General features: G+C 28.7%; 2 protein-coding genes across 3 annotated transcripts in view; one reads left to right on the forward strand and one right to left on the reverse strand.

The window, feature by feature from the left end:
- LOC107166611 (GTPase-activating Rap/Ran-GAP domain-like protein 3) overlaps positions 1-23,276 on the forward strand; it is a 370,828-nt gene that overhangs the window by 174,061 nt on the left and 173,491 nt on the right. The window lies entirely within an intron of this gene.
- Positions 2,951-8,486, reverse strand: LOC107169619 (homeodomain-interacting protein kinase 2-like). Its single transcript, XM_089222046.1, has 3 exons — positions 8,075-8,486; positions 5,578-5,984; positions 2,951-3,248 (listed from the first exon to the last, which is right to left on the reverse strand). Exons 1-3 carry the CDS (start codon positions 8,484-8,486, stop codon positions 3,018-3,020), a joined length of 1,050 nt encoding a protein of 349 aa, XP_089078172.1. The 3' UTR covers positions 2,951-3,017.

Raw genomic sequence — 23,276 nt, forward strand, 5'->3', positions numbered from 1 at the left:
CCACCGTGACACTATATCGTATATATATATATATATGTAGATGAGTAACGATGTCGATGATTATTATCTGTGAGTATGCAGGAATTTCAATTACACGCGTATTTTGTCGATTGCAACAACCACGCCATTGTCCATAATTATAGATTCCGAACAAAGCGATGAATACCAATGTTTATTTTACGATGGCTTGTATTTTATTTTATTTTATTTTTGTGCTACATAAAAGCATAGTATTACGTATACTATAACAACGCTTAGATTTTAAACTTTTTGGTGTTTTCTAGTAGAAATTTTGATATATTTGGTGGGTATATTGGGAGGGGAGTCAGAATTAAAAAAACGTCCAGTATTTTACAATATAATAGAAAAAAGGCGGGTAAGTCGTGGATGTCGCTCTGCTGTACAGTAGGTTACAAGTGGGTTACTGTAATGGATGGAATTAAATTTGAATCCAATGATATTACTTATATATCATTGTATACAAAAAACGATTCTGAGCGAAGACGGTTTATCTGTCTAGGATATATTATAGATTATTAAAAATTTTCAAATCTTAGATTTAAAAAAAAAAAACATTTTTATGAATTTCTAGTTTAAAATAATTTGCAAATTTTCGTGATTTTTAGATATTATTATGTTGACAAAATTCAAACTTTGAATGCTTGTAAAAAAAAATTGTGCCAATATATTTATTTTATTTTTCACCTACTATTGTAAAAATATTTTAGGAGCCTTATATAAAATTTAAAATTTTTAGATATAAAAGGAAAATTTTTAATGAATTTCTAGCATAAAATAATTTATGAATTTTCGTGAGTTTTACGTATGTTGTCAAAATTCAAACTTTGAATGATTGTTAAAAAAAAATTGCGACTACGCATTTCTTTTATTTTTCAACTGCTATTGTAAAAACATGTTAGGAGCCTTGTATTAAATTTTCAAATCTTAGAATTAAAAAGAAAAACTTTTATGAATTTCTATCTAAGATAATTTGAACATTGCCGTAATTTTTACGTATTTATTCAAAATTTGAACTTTAAATGTTTATAAAAAAAAATCGTGCCTATATATTTTTAATATTTTTTAACTGCTATTGTTACAGTATTTTAGAAGCCTTACATTAAATGTTCAAGTTTTTCTACCCAACAAATAAATTTTTATCGATATTTAAAGAAAAAAAAACCAAAAAAGTTGAAAAATTAAAATGTCAGTAAACAGCTCAAAATATTTAAATATTTTGAAAATTGTATCAAATATAGAAAATGCCTATATAAAGATTCAGTCAACATTTCAAGTATCTGCGGTCATTTGTTTTAAAGTTACATCAAAAACCAAAATCGATTTTGTCGAAAACTGAGTGTGCGTAAAATTTCGATTATTTAGAAAAGTATTAAGAATATTTTACTTTTGCCCCCCCCCCCCCCAAGTACCAACTAGATTCACTTTCTGATCGAACAAGGTACTAAAGTCAAAAATCTAAGCACTTTTACTGCCCCAAAACGAGATTACAGACACAAAAAAATAAAAATATTCATGGTTTTGACGAATTTTTGTCAATATTTGTACTTCAAATGCTAATAAAAAAAAATTGTGACTACGAATTTATTTTATTTTTCAACTGCTATTGTAACAATGTGTTAAAAGCCTTGTATTAAATTTTCAAAAATTTCTACCTAACAAATAAATTTTTATCGATATTAGTTTTAAAAAAAACTAATAATGATCGAAAATTGCAAATACCTATTCATAGATCAACTTAAATTGAACATTTTTGAAAATTGCATGGCAGATAGAATATATTTATACAAACATTTGGTGATAATTTCATGTATTAAAGTCATTTGTTTTAAAGTTACATCAAAAACCAAAATTGTCAAAAATTGATTGTGCGTAAAATTTCCCGTTTTCCCCTTAGTTTTTAGTTTGTTTATCTCGATTATTTAAAAAAGTATTAAGAATTTTTCACTTTTGACCCCCCAAAGTACCAACTAGATTCACTTTCAGATCGAACGAAGTACTGAAATCAAAAATCGAAGCACTTTCACTGCTCCAAAACGTGATGACAGACACACACACAAAAAAAAAAAAACACATCATGGTAAAATCAATACATTCATCGCTCCGCTCAGAATCTAAAATTAAAGTAAAACCTAGAACATTATTTTACTCAAATCCTCTTTTCGACTTGTTTTTGGATTCAAAATATTTAACACATACGTTATAGTCATTATAATTTAATGATGAGATGCACGTTGACTTGTCACCTACAATAGGTACAGCATAGTGATTACGTATAAGTTCCAAATTTTTTGTTGAGATTTTCATCAATCTCTTATTATGTTCCTTTTTTCTCAAATCTTGCTCCTACATTTGAAAATGTTCTATATTGTTGTACAAAACATTTTATTATTATTATTATTAAAAATGTAAAATGAATGTACGAAGTACCTACAGGCAGGCAATTTAGATAAACGGGACAAAATGGAAGTTATTTCTGGCAAATCGCCACCACACGATTGTAGGCACAAACGGTAGGCGCATTATATTATCCTAGAGTCCCTGTGGAGATTAATATTCAGACCGTTGTACTTTCAAGGGATAGCTATATATATATATATAAAATATAGGTGATTTCAGGATGCAAAACTTCGAAATTTCAGACTTTTTTCCATACCGTGCAGACAGATGTGACCGAAAAACATTACTTATACTCAAGTATAAACCACGATCTACCGAACTATTTATTAAACAAAATGATCACTACACAATAACGCAGCGTATAAATGGTACTGCACAGTTATCTTTATTACTATCACATTCGACGTCTTATTTTCAAGATGATAATACCTATATCGTAGTGTTATACAATAAATACGCGTACAATACAAATAATAAATTATTATTAAAAAAAAAGAAGCTTTCACCGAAAGTGCACATATCGGTGGGCAGAGTTGGCTGGTTTTTAAATTAAAAGTGTGGAGGGACCCGGTCAGAAAAACATTGAGGTTGATATCGAATTAAATGTCTAGCATACACGATTTCATAAGTTTAGCGTGTTTCTTGGTCATCACTGTGCTTGGGTACTTGATGAAATGCATGATCGTCAGGAACGGGTGAGCGAGTGCATCGACCGCTGTTATTCGCGTTTCCGGCATTACAGTTAGCATTTTGTGCACCAAGTCCACGAACCAATAGATGTCCTCACAGTATTGCTGGTCAGATTGTCCGGTTATGTCATGTTGCAAATTCTACAAATGAAAATAAAGTGTTATAAAAAAGTATGCATAATGTTTTCATCCTTACATGAAGATTTGGAACCAAAAAGGTATAAATATGTGACCATGTATTTTAGTGTCACCGTTTAAAAAAGCATTTTTTATTTTTATTTTTGTGACGATTAATTTATATTAAGTGTTGAGATATTAAAATGGTTAATATTCATACACATCTAATGACGTTTATTCAAGAAAATTTTAAATATATAAAAAAGTTATAATATTTTGTAGAAAAGTAAATATATTTTATATTTCCTAGTACAATACGAAATAAGTTAATAATTTTTATAATAATTATGATAATATGAAATACAATTTTATAAATAAGTATAATATAGGCAATGATTTTATAAACTTTTATTTTTCCTTAATTATGTTGTTTATTTTAAAAATTAGTTAAAAGTTTAGTTTTGCATTTACTAATTTATATCTCAATATATTCTTAAGAGTTTTATTTTTTAGAAATACAATAAAATCTTGCATTTATTTATAATATTATATTGAATTATATTTTACAATCATTGACTATCGATGCATAATTTTTTTATTTAGACATTTCAGTTTTGCGCTATATTATCTATTCATACAAACAAAAATCGAACATTTGAATCATATTGTTGTAATTGAGTTTGTTTGGGACCATCAAGTTGCACATATTTTCCCGACGGTATGCATCACAAACAATAAATATTATTGTGTAGAATGAAGTTTTGAAAAAACTTTATACCATCATTCTTAATAAAAACGATGTCTTGAATAAAATATGCTGTCCTAAGTAATTCTTACGAAATAGCCCAAATTCGAAATGGCTTTTAACGTATAGCTCATTTTATTTTTTTTCGCTCATATTTTCTACTCACAAAACGGATTCAGATTCTTGCCAATAACAATGTATGCAGTTGGAAACCATTTCTTTCTCGTGAAAACTTTATAATAATGGACCACAAACGATAGAATAGTATATACATATTAATATTTTTATCAAACAATTCCTGCGTATTACAATACCGTATCCTGCTTTTAATAATAATGCATATAAACAGCTGGTACGTATTAGACGTTTCTCTTTTCGGAAAAAAAAATCAAATCATTTCAGTAAGCAAAATTCGTTATTGATAATGTGCTATACAATACAGGTATACGATGAGGAAAGCTTATGAAAGATGTGAAAAAAGTATAATATTTGACGAAACGAGTATTGAAAAACGTACAGGGCGCGTTTTAAAAATTTAATTTAATTTTTATAAATAAAAATGCGTGTTTTACTATCATAATATCATATAGTATCGTATACTTTTAATTCAAGTAACGTATACCACCTGCGTACATGGCTACATCTATAATAATTATTGGTAATTAATCGTACACACAATATGATTAGTGAAATGTATGCTGCAAACACGCTGAAATAATATTATCATCATGACTTGATCAACGCACGCTAGTCATAATAATTTATTTTTTATTGCCGTTTATTCTACAAGCAGTAGGCATTTTATAATAATTCTCAAACATATTCAAAAGTAGGAATTCATAAATCATAAAGTACTTGCTCTAATCGTCTTTGTTAAAAGACGAATTATTAGTCTTACTGCGATGATGGGATGAAAAAAAAAACAGTACAAAATACGTAGGTACAATTTTAATGTTTGGTGTGACTGCAGATTACAGTTGAACTCCAATATCGTATTTAAAATTTAAATATCCAACAAATGAAATATACGACTTAATATGTGTAACGTGTTATGGTTATTTAATTGTAGAAAATCTTATAATGAATATTATTATGACGTATAGGTATAATTATATGACTAAAACAAATGGAGGGTTTACATCAGCCTAATTTTTTTTTTTATTTGGCTTATTAGTTACTACAGTAAGTTTATTGTGCATCAGTACTTCAGACAAAGTATTAAACTAAATATTATAATCTTTAGATTGTTATACCTAAATGAGTTTTAACTGATGCATATATTAATATACTGAATGTCAGTAGTACTGTATAAAAATTGTACGAACATTGTGGCATCACTAGTATCTAACATAATCTATGCCCGATGGAGTAGGAATATTTTCATAATTTAATTAAACTAAAAATATTTTCGAATGTTTTAAAATACTAATATTTAACAGTTTATACATATGATGTGAGTGTTAGTAAGTTATAATTTAAAATCAGTGACGAATAGATACTTATGGAATTGGTGCAGCTAAGGTGGGTATTTTATAATAATATGATAGCAACGATAAGCAACGGAAGTGTAACGGTATTGTGATAATGTGCCATGTAAATGATAATCACCTGAAATTGAATCCAACCGACGGTGAGTTTCGTTTCGAGGATATCTTTTGATAAGTCCGATATCAAGTACTCGGGCACTGGAAGTGTGCGTATGATCATTTTGATCAACAGTTCCTCGTCGTCGACGTCGAACAGCTTGACGCCGGTAACAATTTCCGGCATGATGCATCCCAGGGCCCACATGTCCAGACCGTGATCTAGATTGCCTTGGAAGCACACCTCGGGCGCACGGTATGGGATCACCTGGAGCTGCTTCTGGTACATGGTGTGCACGTTCTTCATGTCGAACGCCCAACCGAAATCGATAATCTTCACCAGAATATTATTCCCTGTCCCCAATTTGAACATTATGTTGTCGGGCTTTAGGTCGGCGTGTACGATCCCCAAATACTTCAAACCCGCCAAGCCTTAATACGTGTGAACAACGAATACGGATAGCCGACGTACCGAACAAATTGTTATCAATCAAACCGAAACAAAATCAGATCGATATGTGGTAAGACGTTATGACACAAAAAAATCTTGCAACTTTAGTTAATATTAATTCTTATTTTTTGTAAAATTATATTGAAATTAAATATATTGGCTTAAAAAAAAATCAAACACCTTATTGAGACTTCATTTTAGTTACAAACAGCATTAACTATAATAGTATAAAAGTGTTTATAAGAACATGTTTGAGTTTGTTTTGGGTATCAAATTTAAAATAATAATAATTAGATTTTAGAATGAAAAATATTTAGGTAAAACTTAGATTTTCCGAAAACAACCTGATCAAGAAGATGTTAAAACATTATAAACTAATTTGTCATTTGTTCTGTCTACGGGAACAAACACTCGCTATCTGGTACATAATAAATCGTGAACGTAAGGTTTACTATCGTAAGGCCAATCGTCGATTTTGTGTAAAGTCGGCATTACCCGGGAAAGATTGATCTTACCCAATTTTGGACATTATCCGTCCAAAACGAAATATAAGAATAGGTCAATTTGAACCTTATCCTGGTTAATTTTTGTCACAACGTTATCTTCGTGACTAAAGTACATGATGATGTACTATGTTGGAACATATCTCATAGTCTTATGGTATATTATAACAGTGTAAAATCTGTCATTTTACAACTGATAGTAATTTCTTTAATGATCTAATAATATATTACATAGGTTAGATATATTAAATGCCTAAACGGCTAAACATATGATATAGACATCATAGTCGATATTTATTTTACTCCGTTGTTATAAGCTGATCTCGAATGTAAAAAATTGATGTGCTCCGAGCAGCCAAATTTATCCTTCGGGTTAAATTATTAAATCAAACCTTTGAAAATAATTTGAGGTGAGATAAACATGTTCAAATCCAAGATATGCCTAGTTGGAAAATGTCAAAAATAAACATCATCAATGGTTAATTGTACGAATAGGACTTCTATTACCAAAGACTAATAACGATAATAAATCACTTCCTACATTTTCTATGTATATATTATCAAGAGTATCTAAATAAAAATATTATAAAAATATTAACTATAGAGGGACATTGAACAAATACAGTATAAAGATTAACCGATATAATAATAATATTTGCTATTAATATAATATTAACGATGTTTATTATACACCATGTATTATTACAGAGCGTATTATAATAAAATTTAGACATCATTAAATCAACTAATTAAAATAATTTTAATTAAAAATGTTTTAATTAATTAATTAGTTAATTTTCTAATTATCTATACCTACCTACCCAACTTACATAATAATTTAGCTTGAGTGACTAGTTTAATAAATTAGTTTTTCAAATAATTAGAAAAATTAAGTTGAAAATATAGAGTGACATTCCCCGCGATCCCTCTCATGTTTCATCAGTTATGCCAATGTTTTTTTTTTTTTTTAACAGTTGCTTAAAATGTCAACTAAAATAAATTCACAACCATCCACCAATATAATAGGTACACAATTTACATATTTAAAAAAATAATTTGACAATTTTTCTATATCACAAGTTACCTACCTACATCATAATTTATCTTTTATACTTTATTTCATTCTTACTACAGAGCCATACTATAATATATACAGAGACCACTTTAAAATAAATCATATGAAAAACACAGATTTTTAGTTACTCCACTCAAAATTAATTTTAAATATTTAAAATATTAAATCTCCATCATTCAATATCAAGATCGAATAGCAATATTAATTTATCTCTCATCATCGTGATTTTTGCGAAACCGTTATCATAATATAATATTGTTACAACAAATCTTATTCGTTTCCCTAGATCGGCAGTTAAAGTTGTAACCCTTAGGCATTGAGTTTTATCTTTGGAGCTGATGAGATAAGTCACTGTGCCCCACGCCTAGTACTTACTACTTGCACATATTATATACACCACTGTGTACTACACACTATGTACCTACTTAGCTCGACGTGTTACACATAATATATTACCTACCATTACATTTTGTTGTTGTTGTTGTACACGTACCTTGTGCGATTTGTCTGACAATCGGCCGACAAATGCACATTGGCAACGGGCCGATGTTGTGCAGCACGGCCTGTAAGGTGGTGCTCAGTTTCTCCATAACGAAACATATCATTCCCGATTTGAGTCGAACAGTGTCCCTCAGCTGGACGTATCGGGACTGTAACCGGCTTAACTTAACCCTGTTCAAAAATTCTAGTTCCTTGAAGTACAGTTCCAACCATGATTTACCGGAGCCATAATTATTCAGCGCCTTGATCACCACCGCGGTGCCCGAGACCACTTCCGATGCATTGTAGACACGAGAGAAACTTCCGGTGCCGATCATTTTGTGCACCATGTACGACGCGTTGAAGGACTGGATGATCGTATTCTGCTGGAGAACGTTCCCTTTATTTGTTGCGGTCGACGCCATCTATTATAGTGATATTTATTATGGTAGATAGTAGGAAATCGTAAATATTTCAAAACTTTTTTATATCAAAATTCTAATTCCAAGACCAAAATACATAGAATTTTTTGTAATTGAGAGTTTCTAGTATTATTGAGTTTCAAATTATAACACAATTACCAAAGCAGAATGATTTTATAATGTTTAGCAGTAGTTTATCATTACGATAATAAAATCAATTAACCACATTTAATTACCAAATAGATACATAAATAACCTCGTAAAATATTTGGAGCGCTTTTTCTACTAAAGTCAAATGCATCACTGTCGAAATAAAAAAAGAAACAGATATTTTTGATTCAATATATTTTTCACTCAACTTGAATAAAAAAAAAAGGTTAACACTAAAATATTATGTAAATTTTTTTTTACGTGTAAAACATGAACTCATCCGCTCAATCTCCTCATCTAATTTGTCAGTAAAATTCAATAAATTTACTCTTTAAACCTTGAACAAGAATACAATCCAATAAATAATAATTTATTATCAATGATGAACGAGATTTTTTCATTTTTACTAAAACTACATTTAACAGAACATTTTTCATAGTAGAAAATATTGAAAAGAAAAACCCATTTTTATTAACCCAAATTAATTTAACTTTATACATAATCGTTTATCATAGCAATCATAATATTCAAACATATCTGAATTACACCCCATGAAGGAAGTATTTATATTTTTATATAATAAAGAAAGTGATTAAAATAATAGCATTAAAAACAATTTGGGCATGTTGAATAAAGTTGTATTTTGTCAGAATCTTTGTACGATATAAGCACTTAGAATCGATTCTTAAGAGTGTTTTGTCCAACTCTGTATTCCATCAATGTGCATCAAAAGAAACTGGAGGTATTTTTTAAATACACGAATAATTTTATTATGTATTATGTATGATAGATATGGAATAATCTGAAAACTATTAAACAAAACGAGTCCTAACAAAGAGTCACAACACAATAGAATATCTAAAAAAAAAAAAAAATAGAAATTAAAATCGCTTTTTAAAATGTGTATTAGTACTTGGTTATATTGTTTATAACCAACCTGCAATTATTATTAATTACTTAGCCGAGTACATCCGACACATTGCTCGATAAAATAATAATATTCGTAGGAAAACGAAATAACAACCACGACTGGCGAACATATAGGTGACAACTATTAACAAATATATTATACGGACACACAAAAAACGGTTGCTGTCATAAACCTAGATGCGTTAAATGCGGTGAAAATCAACTCACGGAAGACTGTTCCAAAGACTGCAACAGTCCCGCCAAATGCGCCCTATGTAGTGGGGACCACACTGCCAACTTTAAGGGATGTCCAGTATACGAGTACAAGGCAGCTTCCCAAAAACCTGCTCCAAAAATTCCTCCAACTAAGCGCCCTGAATTCAAAGATAACTGCACAGCAAAATCTTACGCAGAAGCCACCAAACAACAACAAAACACACATACAGAAAAATTCATCGACACCTGTTCCATGTTTATATCTAATTTAAGCTCATTAATCAATCCTCTTATCTCCCCACTCTACGCAGTACTAAATACTCTCATTGCCAAAGGCAATATTTCCCCATAATTACATTTGTCTGGATTCCCGATTAAACCTTTACATTAAATCACAAATATCATAATTAGATAAGCAAATAGCTAATATTTATATAAATATATGAAATATCAGAATATTATTGTAATCTTAAAATCACCATTGTTAACATTATCCTTAGTGTACTTTAAAAATATTTTAATTTTAATTATCATGTTATAATGTTAAAACTACTATGTAAACTGCAAAATATCCGTAGATTTAGATAGCCTAGGCTAGGAATATCTTATGTTTAAAATAAATTTTAAAAAAATTTAAAAAAATTAACAAATATAATAAATAATATATTTACCATACGACAAATAATATATTTTGTGAATAGTATTATTATTAGTTCTGTTATATTATGATTTCAAGTTCTGCGTATGTAACTCGAAATCTTGATATCTCGTTTTTATCTGATTTTGAAGTTATAATATATAAATTAATACGTTCGAATCGTTTATATTGGCACTAATGGTTATTATAACTATACAAAATAATAATATAATATGGTTCACCGTGGTGTGACAATGCCGAAAATGTTTTTATCGTTGGCGATAATGCTCGTTCAGTAAACAGAGATCACTAATGATGGTAACCAAGTGAATCAATAATAACTGTATCGATGTAACCAGACACTAACCACGGTACACAATATTGAAGCGATTTAAAATAATAACAATAATATTAAAAATAACTACGGATGTGAATACATAGTCGGCAATCTTAACTCAAAGCATCATATGTAAAACTATGCAATACATTTGTATACACTGTAATATCAACCCTATTAAGGTACACTTTATACGATTCATCTATTCGTCTATACTGGCTACATTCTGCACAAACGTTATTTTTATTAAGTTTTATTTTAATATTATGAATTACAATATTGAGAAATAGAAAGTTAAAATTTTTATTTGTATTTTTAAGAGCCTAACCCAATGTACTTAACTACTTATAATAGTGTACGCAATATACAAGGTGGACCATTGATATTTCACGTTTTACAGAGTCAACCTTGCTGGAAAAAGGGAAAAACACAATGTTGCCTATTATCGGTCACGTAGGTAAATAGTTAATTGCTTTCAATTATTAGGTAGATGGAAAGATAACTATTTACGAAACTTAAACGTAAATCATTGTATGTTATAAAATAACAAATAAAGTTTACTCAATGTCCACCACTAGCTCTATCACTTCCACGAGCAGTGACACAAAATATTTTACCAACGAGATAATATTATGCCACGGTCTTTTTGGGGAATCAGCCTATATAAACAGCTTACATGAAACAACCACAGCAAACTAAAATATAAACTATTGAAATGTCCGTATTATGCTTATGCTTAACGTTTGCTTTCAAAAGTTAGTGATTTAGAATTAGTCTAAAGAGAAATGGCCATTTCATAAAATCTCATTAAGCCTATTTTTTAGTCTTACACAGATGATTTCAACGACTCTTCAATATTCTACCATGTATTATTGCATACGATCTAACTCTGCGAAATGATTTGATTTCAGTATGAAAACTTAAATACTAACGAAGAAGCTCGCTTTTTTTTTATAGTTATGCACTTCCATATAATCTACTTCAAACTCATGCAAGTTCCTTATGAATGATCTCTCAATCCGATAATAACATAAAACCAACAGCGACCGTTAAAATGAAAGTGGCATCGCGATGATCTGCTTCAAAATAATATTTAATCATACTACAACAAATTAAATTATAAATTAAAGGGGAAAATGTGCAACAAAAGAAAAATATATAAAATTAATCAAGTGAAGAACCACTAATGGGTGAATCCTTAAAAAAACTCTTCCACGTCTACCTATTATTATTTTTTTTTTTTATTATATAACTTACACTCGGAAACTATGGCAATTAGCTGTTTTTTCTAAGGACTTTAATCGTTGTGTGTATGTGGGTGAAATAAAGGTTGGTTTTTGGACACTCGCATGTGTGTGTAGCAAAGATTTTACACTAAGAACCTAAGTGGTCACCCATCCGAGAACTAGTAGCAACATCCTGCGTTTACTCTCAGATTCACGTTTTGTGATTGATTGCAACCACCACGCTATGTGGCTCAAGCCACCATACTATGCTATGAACTAATAATTGTGCATTTTGTATAGAATGTTTATTTCAAATATTTCAAATAAAAACCTTTTGTATATTATTGTAAACTATAATATGTAATATATATAGTTGAAATATACGTATTAAATGAAACCTAGTTATTCTAACTAGTAATTTTAATAACCTACAATATAATGCATTTTAATTAATGTATTCGTTTTTAAGATCTTTTTTATTATTATTAAAGTTGTATTAAATGATCTAAAACGTTTTTTTTTAATACCTATATAATATACACACACATATATATATATATATATATATATATATATATATATATATATATATATATATATAAGATAAATGTACTAACTATAATATAATTAGGTTTAATATAAAACACTTTATTGGTCAATCAACCTTTTGTTGATACTTTTGAGTTGATAAATCAAAGTTTAAAAACTAAAAATCATAGTTATTTTGTTACATTTCATATTATTTTATAAACCTGTAACACGTAGCTATATATAGGTGTGTTGGAAAAAATATTAAACATCTTAGAAGATGAAGTAAATTCTAAACCCTTCCCACATCATTTTCTTCGCAATAGCTTTCTAAACATTATATTCTGTTATGACTTTTTCACAATGTAATAATATTTTTATATAATATCACAGCTGTAGTAGTTGTAAATTAAAAAAAAAAACTATTTTCTCAATAAAACTGCACATCATATTACAAATCACAGTTGAGCTTTTATTATTATTATATGCAAACTACATAGGCTAAACAATTTTGATATAAAAAACAATTATTTTTTTTTTAAATTGCTAATATTCTTGAAGGCCACAGATGATCAATGCACTGAATGAAATATTTTTCTCGTTCACAGCCGCTCGACTGCTGTTTAAACTAATATAAGTATTATAAACATATGTCTCCAGTGCCCTCCTACCGTAGATAATTTCATCAGTACAAAGTTTCAAACTTGTAAATTCTACAAACATACTGAAATGATGGATATGCATTGATGGCCAACAATTTCAAGATATTTACGCATAAAAAAGAAAGAAAAAAAACTAATATAATATCTCCATTCCCGGACCCCCCCCCCCCCCCCAGACGCCTAAAATGCAAATGCTGTCGGGATCTGCTATCCCTCACAAATTAAACCTACTATAATAAATCGGAAAAAAAGAGAAATAAATAAAAGCAAGCTATGAGTATCATTAATGGATGATTTCTCTATACATGTTAATACATTACTGTAATTTAAAATTGTACTCAGAACACATAATATACTTATTATGCCAACAGGTATAGATTGTATATTTTCAAATGAAGAAAAAAAAAATATAATATAATATAATTTAAAATGAATGGCAATGTGACAGTATATGGCACTTCTAAGTATCAAAGGTTTTCAAAGGCATTAGCCGGATTTTATTAATTTCAAACAAACTACAAATAAAACAAAGAGATCGAATAATAAACGTTTTTTGATATAATATTCTATAGATATACTATATTTTATTAAATTATCTATGTATAATTTGTGCACATTGTCACACAAATACTATAATATTAAATAAAATATTATTCAAAAAAAAAAAACGCGTTAAATACCGGTAATCATCTGCGACTCCATGAGTCGAGAAATAATGAAAATATATTAAACCAGATATGATAGTTTTATGCCTAAAGTTACTTTAAAAATTTACATTTTTACGAGTATTTTACATCAACATGTGTAAACTTCATTGATAACAATGACTTTAACGTGACTTTTTCGTAAACTAAAAGTTTCAACTCGGATGAAAATCGGACAGTTTTATGATGTATTCGTCGTTATGAATTTTACTTTCTAGGGAATTTAATTAAATTTAAAAACATATACATATATACATGTTGAAAACATTATACTATAACTATGATATTAATTAGTAGTACTTTCTTCCTATAAAATATTTTTACAAATTGAAATTCTCGATGTTTCAATAACCTTCAGGATTCTGTCAAACGGGTTTTCTGTGAAGAAATGGATTTATTAATGTATTTTTTATCTTCGTATCAAAAACATTTCGTTATTATCAACATTAATTATTATTATTTATTATATATATATTTAATTATTATTATTAACAGATTATTACGTCATCGTCCCCGAGAGCACTTTATCATCTACTGTTCAACATCCACAATTTGTTCAATATCGTGTTGACATAAAAATATGAACGCGAAACATGATTAAATATTGAGACTATGACTTTTAATACTATGTAAAGTTTTCACGAAAACCTAAACGAACGTCGTGGTGTGGTAAAAGAGCATTTTCATTTATAAAATCGAATCTTTTAAAAGAATTCAATGTGATCTTATTCGAAAGCTATAATACTGCACCGGATATGTTGCTTCAACTGTACGTAATAATTCTAGAATTCATAGACTATGATTTTTTTTTTCAGAATCATTTTGGTATCATAAGTATTAAAAAAAAAAAAAAAATACCTCGAATTTTTCCAGCCAATTTTATTGTAAGATTATTTTCTGCGTTATCCTAACATATTATAACAATATTTATTATGCTAATCAGCATAAATAATCCATAGTGAAGCCCAGTGGCGCACACAGGATTTTTTTTCGGGGGGGGTTGTTCTATTAATAATTTACTATAGTATAGTCCTATGCTAAAAAATGATAAAACGTTGTATCAAAATAGTATGACCTATATTTGTACATCTAATATATTTTATGGTCTATATTATAATTTTTTAATTTATTATCAACAGTTTAAAGGTCAATGAATTCAAAATGAAAATAATTAACTTGTTTTAATAGAACAATGTATGCAATAAAATATATAATTTTATAAATTTAATGCCAATCTCTTGTTTGATGTTTTTCCCATCTCATTGACTATCTCCTCGGGCGTTATTGTTATATCCCTGGGAATATTTAACATTGATAAACCATTAAGTCTGATTTGTCCAGTTGTATTCCGTAGATAAGTTTTTATACGTCGTAATGTGGAAAATGAACGTTCTCCTGATGCTGTTGTAACTGGTAAAGTGATGAAAATTTGAAGCAACTTTGAAATAATTGTATATATTTTTGAATTACATTGGAAAAATAAATCTGTTACAGTTATTTTAGATTGTTCAGAATGTTCAGAAAGTTTACGTTGATATTCAAAGCTATTATGCCATAATTTTAATTCAGCAAAGCATGAATATTCATTTAATATATTATCATTCTTATCATCATTTAAGATATCTTTGTAATTTTCTAGCAGTAACTTAAATTTATCTTCAATGTCTTTTGTAACTTTAAGATTAGGCTTTGGTATTAAACAATCAAAACTTTTCAAAATGGACTGATGTTCTAAAAACCTATTATGTAATTGCTCTATAAAATTATCTAAAAATGGGATGAATACTCCTACCCGGTAATAACTTTCCGGAGTGTCAACGTCTACATTAGTTCTGTGTGTTTGCCGACCAGATATTCTAGGAACACAAACAGCAATTTCCAATGTATTGCAAATTTTTTCAACTGACTTAAATATTTCATTGAATTCTTTATCAGCATTTAAACGAATATCTTGTAAAGTAGTTTGTGTAGTTTCAGCAAAAGAAAGGGCATTTTCTAGATCCAAATTTTCTGTTTGTAAAAATTTGCTTAGTGACACTGATATTGAAAACAGTTTAACAAGAATCATCATTGATATTTGGAATTTAAATTGGTGAATTGATGCAAGGAGTTGATTTGCCGCTGATGAAGTATCTATATCTTTCCACAAAGAAATGTCTTCCAGGGCAGAAATAATTGCAGGTTGTAATTCATAGTACAGTATGACGGCGTCATGGCGTTCAACCCATCTTGTAGGGCAAAACTTTTTCAGTTTAAAAGATTTTTCATCTGATAAAAGCTTTTTAATAGCATCCAAAAGTACATTTGATCTCTTAGGGTATGAGAAAAAATTGCATATTGTTTGCATAGTTCCCATACAATTCCTTATATCAGGGATTTTACAAGAAGAAGAGATAGCCAAATTTAGACAGTGGGAACTGCAGTGTATATATAATGCCATAGGGTGTTTTGTCCGTATATAAGCTTGAGTACCGTTGAATATTCCGGACATAGAGGCTGCCCCATCATACCCTTGTCCAACTAGATACTTTGTATCTATACCCATGGATTGAAGATTTTTTAGTATGGTATCTGCTAATGCCTTTCCACTTACATCTTTAACCTCAATGAACTGTAAAAAATCTTCCCTTAATTTTTTTTGACCAAAATGAACATACCTCACACATAAAGTTAATTGTTCTTTATTCGCTATATCGCTTGTTTCATCTGCCAATACCGTAAATGATTTTGCAGCATTAATATCATGCACAAGCTTTTGTAACATTAAGCTATTACAGGCTGTTATAATTTCATTTTGAATACGCCAACTAGTATACATAGCATTTTTAGAACAAGTTACTAGATGGTTTTGAAGATTTTGGTCACCTGCATCAACTCTAAAACGTAACAACTGCCTAAAGTTACCATCATTGTAAAGTTCATCCTCATCACATCTAACCAATCCACCATCTTTATGACCACGCAAAGCAATACCCTGTCTTCCACAAAACATTACAGTTTTAATAATTGGAATAATACGGTTTCTATTTTCTTCTATTTCTTTCCTTAGAGCATTATTTACTTGAATTTCAATAGATTCAATTTTGTTATTTTTAACAGCTAAAAAAGAATTATATTTATACAGACTTGTTTTATGATATTCTGTTTTTGCGTGCATCTCAAATACCCCTTTTGAGCCAAGTGCTTTCTTCCAATTATCAAATTTCTCTGATATTAATTTCCCTGGAGTTTGATGCATACCTTTACCAACACCTTGCTTAAGACTAAAAAATATACATACTTTGCAGTATGCACCATTTTGTATTTGAGAAAAGCATAACCAATTGTATTTTAGAAGCCAAGTATATTGAAATTTTAAGTGTCTGTTTCCTGTTGTAGGGAATTTATATCCAGGTGTAGGAGCCCAAAGATTATTCAGTGCAAGCAATTTTTCGCTGTCAGAAACCTTTATAAAATAATTAAAAAGCACAATAAAGCAATGTCTCACATTTTAAAATTAATAAACTTACTGAGTTTTCAATATAAAATGAGATATCTTTATTGCAATTAAAATCATTCTTGTCATTTGTTGATTTATCATCAATAACATTAATCAGCAGACCATTATCAAGCTCCTACATTAGAAGCAGTTATTAGCAAACAGCAATAGCGCATACAAGATTTTTTTTCCAATAAAATTAGAAATTTAAAGCATATAGCATAGTATATTAAAATTAAATTCTCAAGAATTTATTATATAAATGATACTTGGAAATATGCATAATACTATTATTTATTAAACAGATCAATGTATTTTTAATAATGAATAATCAATATAGTAAAAAGAGTGATAATAATTAAGTGAAGCCACAATGTCATAAACTACTAAACAAGCATAATATACTCAAATACATTATATTATAAACATACAGATAAATAATATCTTAAAATTAATAGTGATCAGCGCCATAACTCATAAGCATTCAAGACTCAAGTTAATAACTAATGTAAAATTAATATGTAATTAATGTAAAAAAATACCTACTTATCCACTATATTTATTTTTAATTTAGATCTGTAATCTAACAAATTCTAGCCTATAAAATATATTAATTAATTATGTCATAATCATAAAAAAATTATTGTTTTATGATTCAAATGTTTAACTAATCAATTAAATTCAACTATCTCTATTTTAAAAATTATGATGAACTATGTAATAAATTTCTCAACATATCATTATTTTTGGTAATTATGTATTTTTTAGAATTTAAATTAATCTTATTATAATAAATTTAATTATTTTAAATAATTAAGTAATTGGCTAGTTTTATCAAAATTAAATATGGAAATACATTGATTATAGGATTCAAATGTAGGTACCTTTTAATGTTAACTGTATGTAATGGTTCATATATTATTTAACATAGTCCAATAATATCTACATTGATATTGATTACCTGATCGGGCTGATCCTGACTATTAGACATATCATCAGATATTTTTACCTCAACTTCCTGACTAACTTGCAATGAGTGATCAACATTTAGCTCCTATAAAATGCCATTTAATTTATAATAAAATAAGTACCATTTAAAAAATTCTTAGAAAAATTTTGAAGTTAGTACTTAAATAATTAAATAAATGAAATAAAAATGTATTTCTTAATTCTTACTGTTATTAGACTTGAAGTTGAGGGTTGTTCATCATTTTTTTTACATTTTTTATTAAAAAATGACATAATATTACCATGGGCAATTCTTTTCTTTTTTTCACTCATAACTTAAACATGAAATAAATTTAATATTAATTGTAATACTAATAAAATTTCACATTCACACAATTCAAAAACACGTTATTGCTTATCAGTTATCCTTATTAGTTATCACACTATAATTGAGGCCATGGTTGTAGGTGCCCGTACCCGGTAACAAAAAAAAGAGCGTCTAGACCGTGGTCTAGACCATAGAAATACGTCATAGAAAAGAGAAGGGCGCTGCCACGGATAGTATATTAGTATCTATATCCGTGGCGCAGGCTGCCCACTAGCAAATTTTTTATCAAATAACTTGCTAACGGACAGCATCCCTTATCAGCACTAACAAAATCAAATTAAAATAATATGATATTATTTAAATCTTATAATATATTTGATAAGAAATAAGGACATAATAATTGATGAGAAATTTATTCGTGGGTTGTCTCCCTCTCCAGACGCTCGTAATGAAGGAAGACATTTCGGGGGGGGTTATAACCTCCTAACCCCCCCCCCCCCTGTGTGCGCCACTGGTGAAGCCACACATAACCGTGCCTTATGAAATGGAGAATTCCAACTAGTTAAGATAAATTATTCAAGTTTACTACTACATAAAATCGGAGTCAATATAGTTGAGTAATGTTTACCATTATTGTGTAAACAAGAGTTCAATATTTGACCGAGTTTTAATTGTTCAAACCTGACCAATACTTTTTTTTAATAATTGCATTATAAATTAAAATATAACATAAATTGTATACTTTATAATATCATAATTATACTGAAAATTTGACAATCTAAATTGAAAATTTTCATACATTAACATAATTGATATAACCAATAACTACAAAGTTTTCAATAATACTTCTAGAAATCGTTCAATGTTATAATAATTAATTTGTGATGTATTTTTTTTTTTTAGGATTTCCACTGCACAACCTTATTCAGAATGTATTTAATTTTCAATTAAAATTAAATTACATTGATTAATTTTATTATACTTGCCTGTAATAATTTATTATCGTTTCTTATTCTTCAACACTTAAAGACAAATGAACATTTATGCAATAAATTAATGTTTGTTTTAAAAATATCATTATTATACGTAATTATAATTATATATAACTGGACAATTAATTAGCAAATTCCTCGATTGTTTTAACTTAATCAACCGACATTTGTCTGTCAACAAAATACTCATGAAATAAAATAAATTAAATTATAATTCTAAAGAATTTATCAAAAAGTAAAAACTGAATAATTCAATGTAAAAGTTACATTTTAACTAGTTACTTTTTCCCTGAGCGAAAAATGTTTGTATTTTTGATGAAAAAAAAAAAATACTTATACTTTGTGTTAAAAATGTATGTTAATCTACAAAGGGTCGTTAGAAGATGAATATCGCTAAATTAAGGTCAGAAATAAATTTACATCAGTTTCGAAATTAGAACAGTGTTGGGATAATTATGGGATAAGTCTTATCACGCTGAGCGAACGGTTGCTGACGAGGAAGGGTTCAAAACAGTGAGTTTCACAAAAGTAGGACAACGGGTTTAAATTTAAATCGACTATAAATATGGAAGCTGTAAAACCTCAGGAAAACCGATTTCTGATTATGTTGAATGAATTAAAATCCATACAAAATTGAAAAAATCTTTATCGTAATTACGTCATTATAACCCTACCAACCAGTATAATTATACTCGTATATATAATAATATGTGGTCACTTACACACCCACATAATCCATGCTATTTCAGTTCTTTTTCAAAGTTTTCACACTTTTATTCCTTCACGGTGCAAGTCCAACAGCATCACAAATTAATAGCAATCATACTCTGAAGGCTCTATGACAATTTTTTTAGCCCCGGATATCAACACAGCTGATGTGTTTGTGTATACAAATTTAAAATATAGATATAAATTTCGCCCGTAGTATGAGTGTGAAAAATTAATGTGTGAAAGCGTTTCAACTCCGACTTTGGTGTTCATTCTAAGTGTTTTGAATTGTATAATATACTATGCAAATATTACGTATACAATGATATTAACTACGCGGTTAACACTCAACACTTGTCTCGTTGAATCAAAAATTCAAAAACCATAATAGAATTATAATAACTCTACGTATAGAGTTTTCTTTTTTCCACATACTCTTTTTAACCGATATTTCGTGTGTTTTCCTTTGTTATTTTTTCACCCTCGTGTTCAAACACATGTCTATTTCGATATTTTTCTTTTTAACGTCTACCAATGTTTTTAGATTTATAATATCTGAAGTGAATTTTTTTTTTTTGTGAACATTTAAACGCCCTAGTAAAAAATACTAAGGCAACAGATAACATATATTTTGTATCGACTTTAGGTAGTTAGGTATAAGTCAATTTTATATATCATATATTTTTTATAAACAAAAAAATACATTATGTATTAGAATGTCGTAAAAATCTACGACAGTGCATATTTCACCGACAGACATGTAATATAATAAGGGCGAAAACAATAATTAGCTGGGAATTTATGATACAAGACGGGCATTATATGGATCTTTTGTAGAATTTCGAACGTACCTCATAAATACCCGAAAATTAAATTGTGGACATGATGTCGAGCGAACACTATTTATTGACACGAATCATTGGTCGTTTCATCACTGTCGAAACAATCGTATCAAACTGTGCATTATAATATAGGTACGCATAAATGGAACGATGGACCGCGTTTGATGGCGTAATGGGCCGTGAAGATATTCCAGTCGACTGTCAATGGTCGTTATATCCGCGTACGAAGGAATGGCCGATAAGCGTGAAAGTCGGTGTCTGGCACATTATTACTGATCGAGGAGAGCTGCGAGAGCGAGATTAAATTGTAATTTCACAGAGTAGTACTCTTGAAAATCCGTGAGTTTAACTTGCGACCATCGATCACGTCGTCGTCGTATATTTTGTATAAGGTCAGAGCTGAGTGTGAATATCGTATTGTATATATTACGTATTCATATATAGCTGTATAAACTTATAAAGACATCACGGACGGTATACATATGTGTGTCACAACTCAGGTATATATCGACCATCGTTTAAACTTGAAAGAAAAATGACGCAATAATTGCAGTTTGAACAACAAGTTCAATATAAATATATAATTTGTTTCGCGAAAAAATATGTAAATTATGTAAAATGCGTCGTTATGAGATATTATTATTTAGTTATTCGCTCATATTTGACGAAACATCGATGAAGTCTCAAGTGATTTTACGTAGATTAACTACTACATGCACATAAAGTTTGTTTTATAAGATCTTGGGAGTTTATAATGTATTTGTTATAATTATTATATTATTATATCCATCCATTTCGTGGTTGTCAAGTTAATGAAAAAAAAAATGATCTCGCGAGTCAACTAAGTTAATTTTTGACGTTAATAGCGTTAAATTATAAGAGAAATAGAAACAATAACAATAAATTATTCACTTATAAAAAACATTTAAATTAAATATGGTGACAAATAAACTTAATAACTTACTCATTAAAAAAATAACTTTTGTTTGTAAAAACAAAAAAATGTACGTTGTACACTTAAAGGTATCTTCTATTCCATATTGTTATAGTTTCATAGTGGCCTAGGCATTTGTTTGTTTGTTTTCATTATATTAATAATATAATAATTGCATACAGAGTGACTACACAAAACATTTTATGTGTTTGTGAAACACGTGCGCCATCTATGAAAAAAAAAATTTTTAATGTAATTTAAATGCTTTAAGTACTTATACCCATCACATTTATATATTCCGTATCATTGAAAGCGAAAAACACATGTCCGTTTGTGATGTTAGAATATAATATTATTGTATTACATTTGTTACGGAACGGCGGAGTGGATAAACACTACGTGTACCTACTTACCTCTACTTATTTATACGCGTGTAGTGTGTTCGCCGTTGTTAATTCGTTCTTTCTTCAAACCAACAATAACTGCCTTTATTTATACAAAAATTATTAGTAACATTAAAATAATAATTACCATACTACCTACGTTGTACGAACACTCGTATTTCACATGTATGTGTGAAAGGTAATTAGCTGCGTGAACGTAAATGGTAGCATCTGTCGCGTTGTCAATATAATAGTATTATACACCGCGATAGTTAAAAAATAATTACAACAATGCTGCCATTTACTGTGACAAAAGCATCGTTTTGGGTTCTTTAAAAACCTATAATTAATCACAAAACAATTATCATAAAGTCATCTACAACATATATTATTATGATACACTGTATTGTTTTTAACAACACGTTTTACCAGAAAAAAATGTATATACATATATCTATTATATACATTTTCGGCAATATGGGCCATTAGTCTTACAGGGAAAAAATAATTATATTAAATGTACGTGAATCAAATGGTTTATCAAAACATTTTATGACACAACTATTAATAAATCAATGAGTACCTATACAATAATATCCAGGGTTCCATCAAGAGTATTTTTAAACTAATTTTAAATCGAAAAAAAACTGTTTTATACGATGACTTCGTGTATTGTTCAAAAAATGTATGATTCACTAAGAACAATGCTAACTTCTATCTTTTCTTTTAATAACAAATACATTGAAATTTGGATTTTTAGCATTTTAAAATATTATATTTAAAGACAAAATATTTAAATTCTTGAGACCAT

Source organism: Diuraphis noxia, unplaced genomic scaffold, assembly GCF_037042655.1.
Source record: "Diuraphis noxia isolate RWA-SAM2 unplaced genomic scaffold, SU_Dnox_SAM2 contig0003, whole genome shotgun sequence".
Taxonomy (NCBI): domain Eukaryota; kingdom Metazoa; phylum Arthropoda; class Insecta; order Hemiptera; family Aphididae; genus Diuraphis; species Diuraphis noxia.

What these genes read in the sequence shown, in the direction of transcription:
- LOC107169619 (XM_089222046.1), bottom strand. Translation starts at nt 8,486, where the DNA reads ATGGCGTCGACCGCAACAAATAAAGGGAACGTTCTCCAGCAGAATACG. An exon ending in TGTCAGACAAATCGCACAAG is followed by an intron (nt 5,985 to 8,074) that starts GTACGTGTACAA and finishes ACACGTATTAAG; the next exon opens with GCTTGGCGGGTTTGAAGTAT. An exon ending in TCGGTTGGATTCAATTTCAG is followed by an intron (nt 3,249 to 5,577) that starts GTGATTATCATT and finishes TTTCATTTGTAG; the next exon opens with AATTTGCAACATGACATAAC.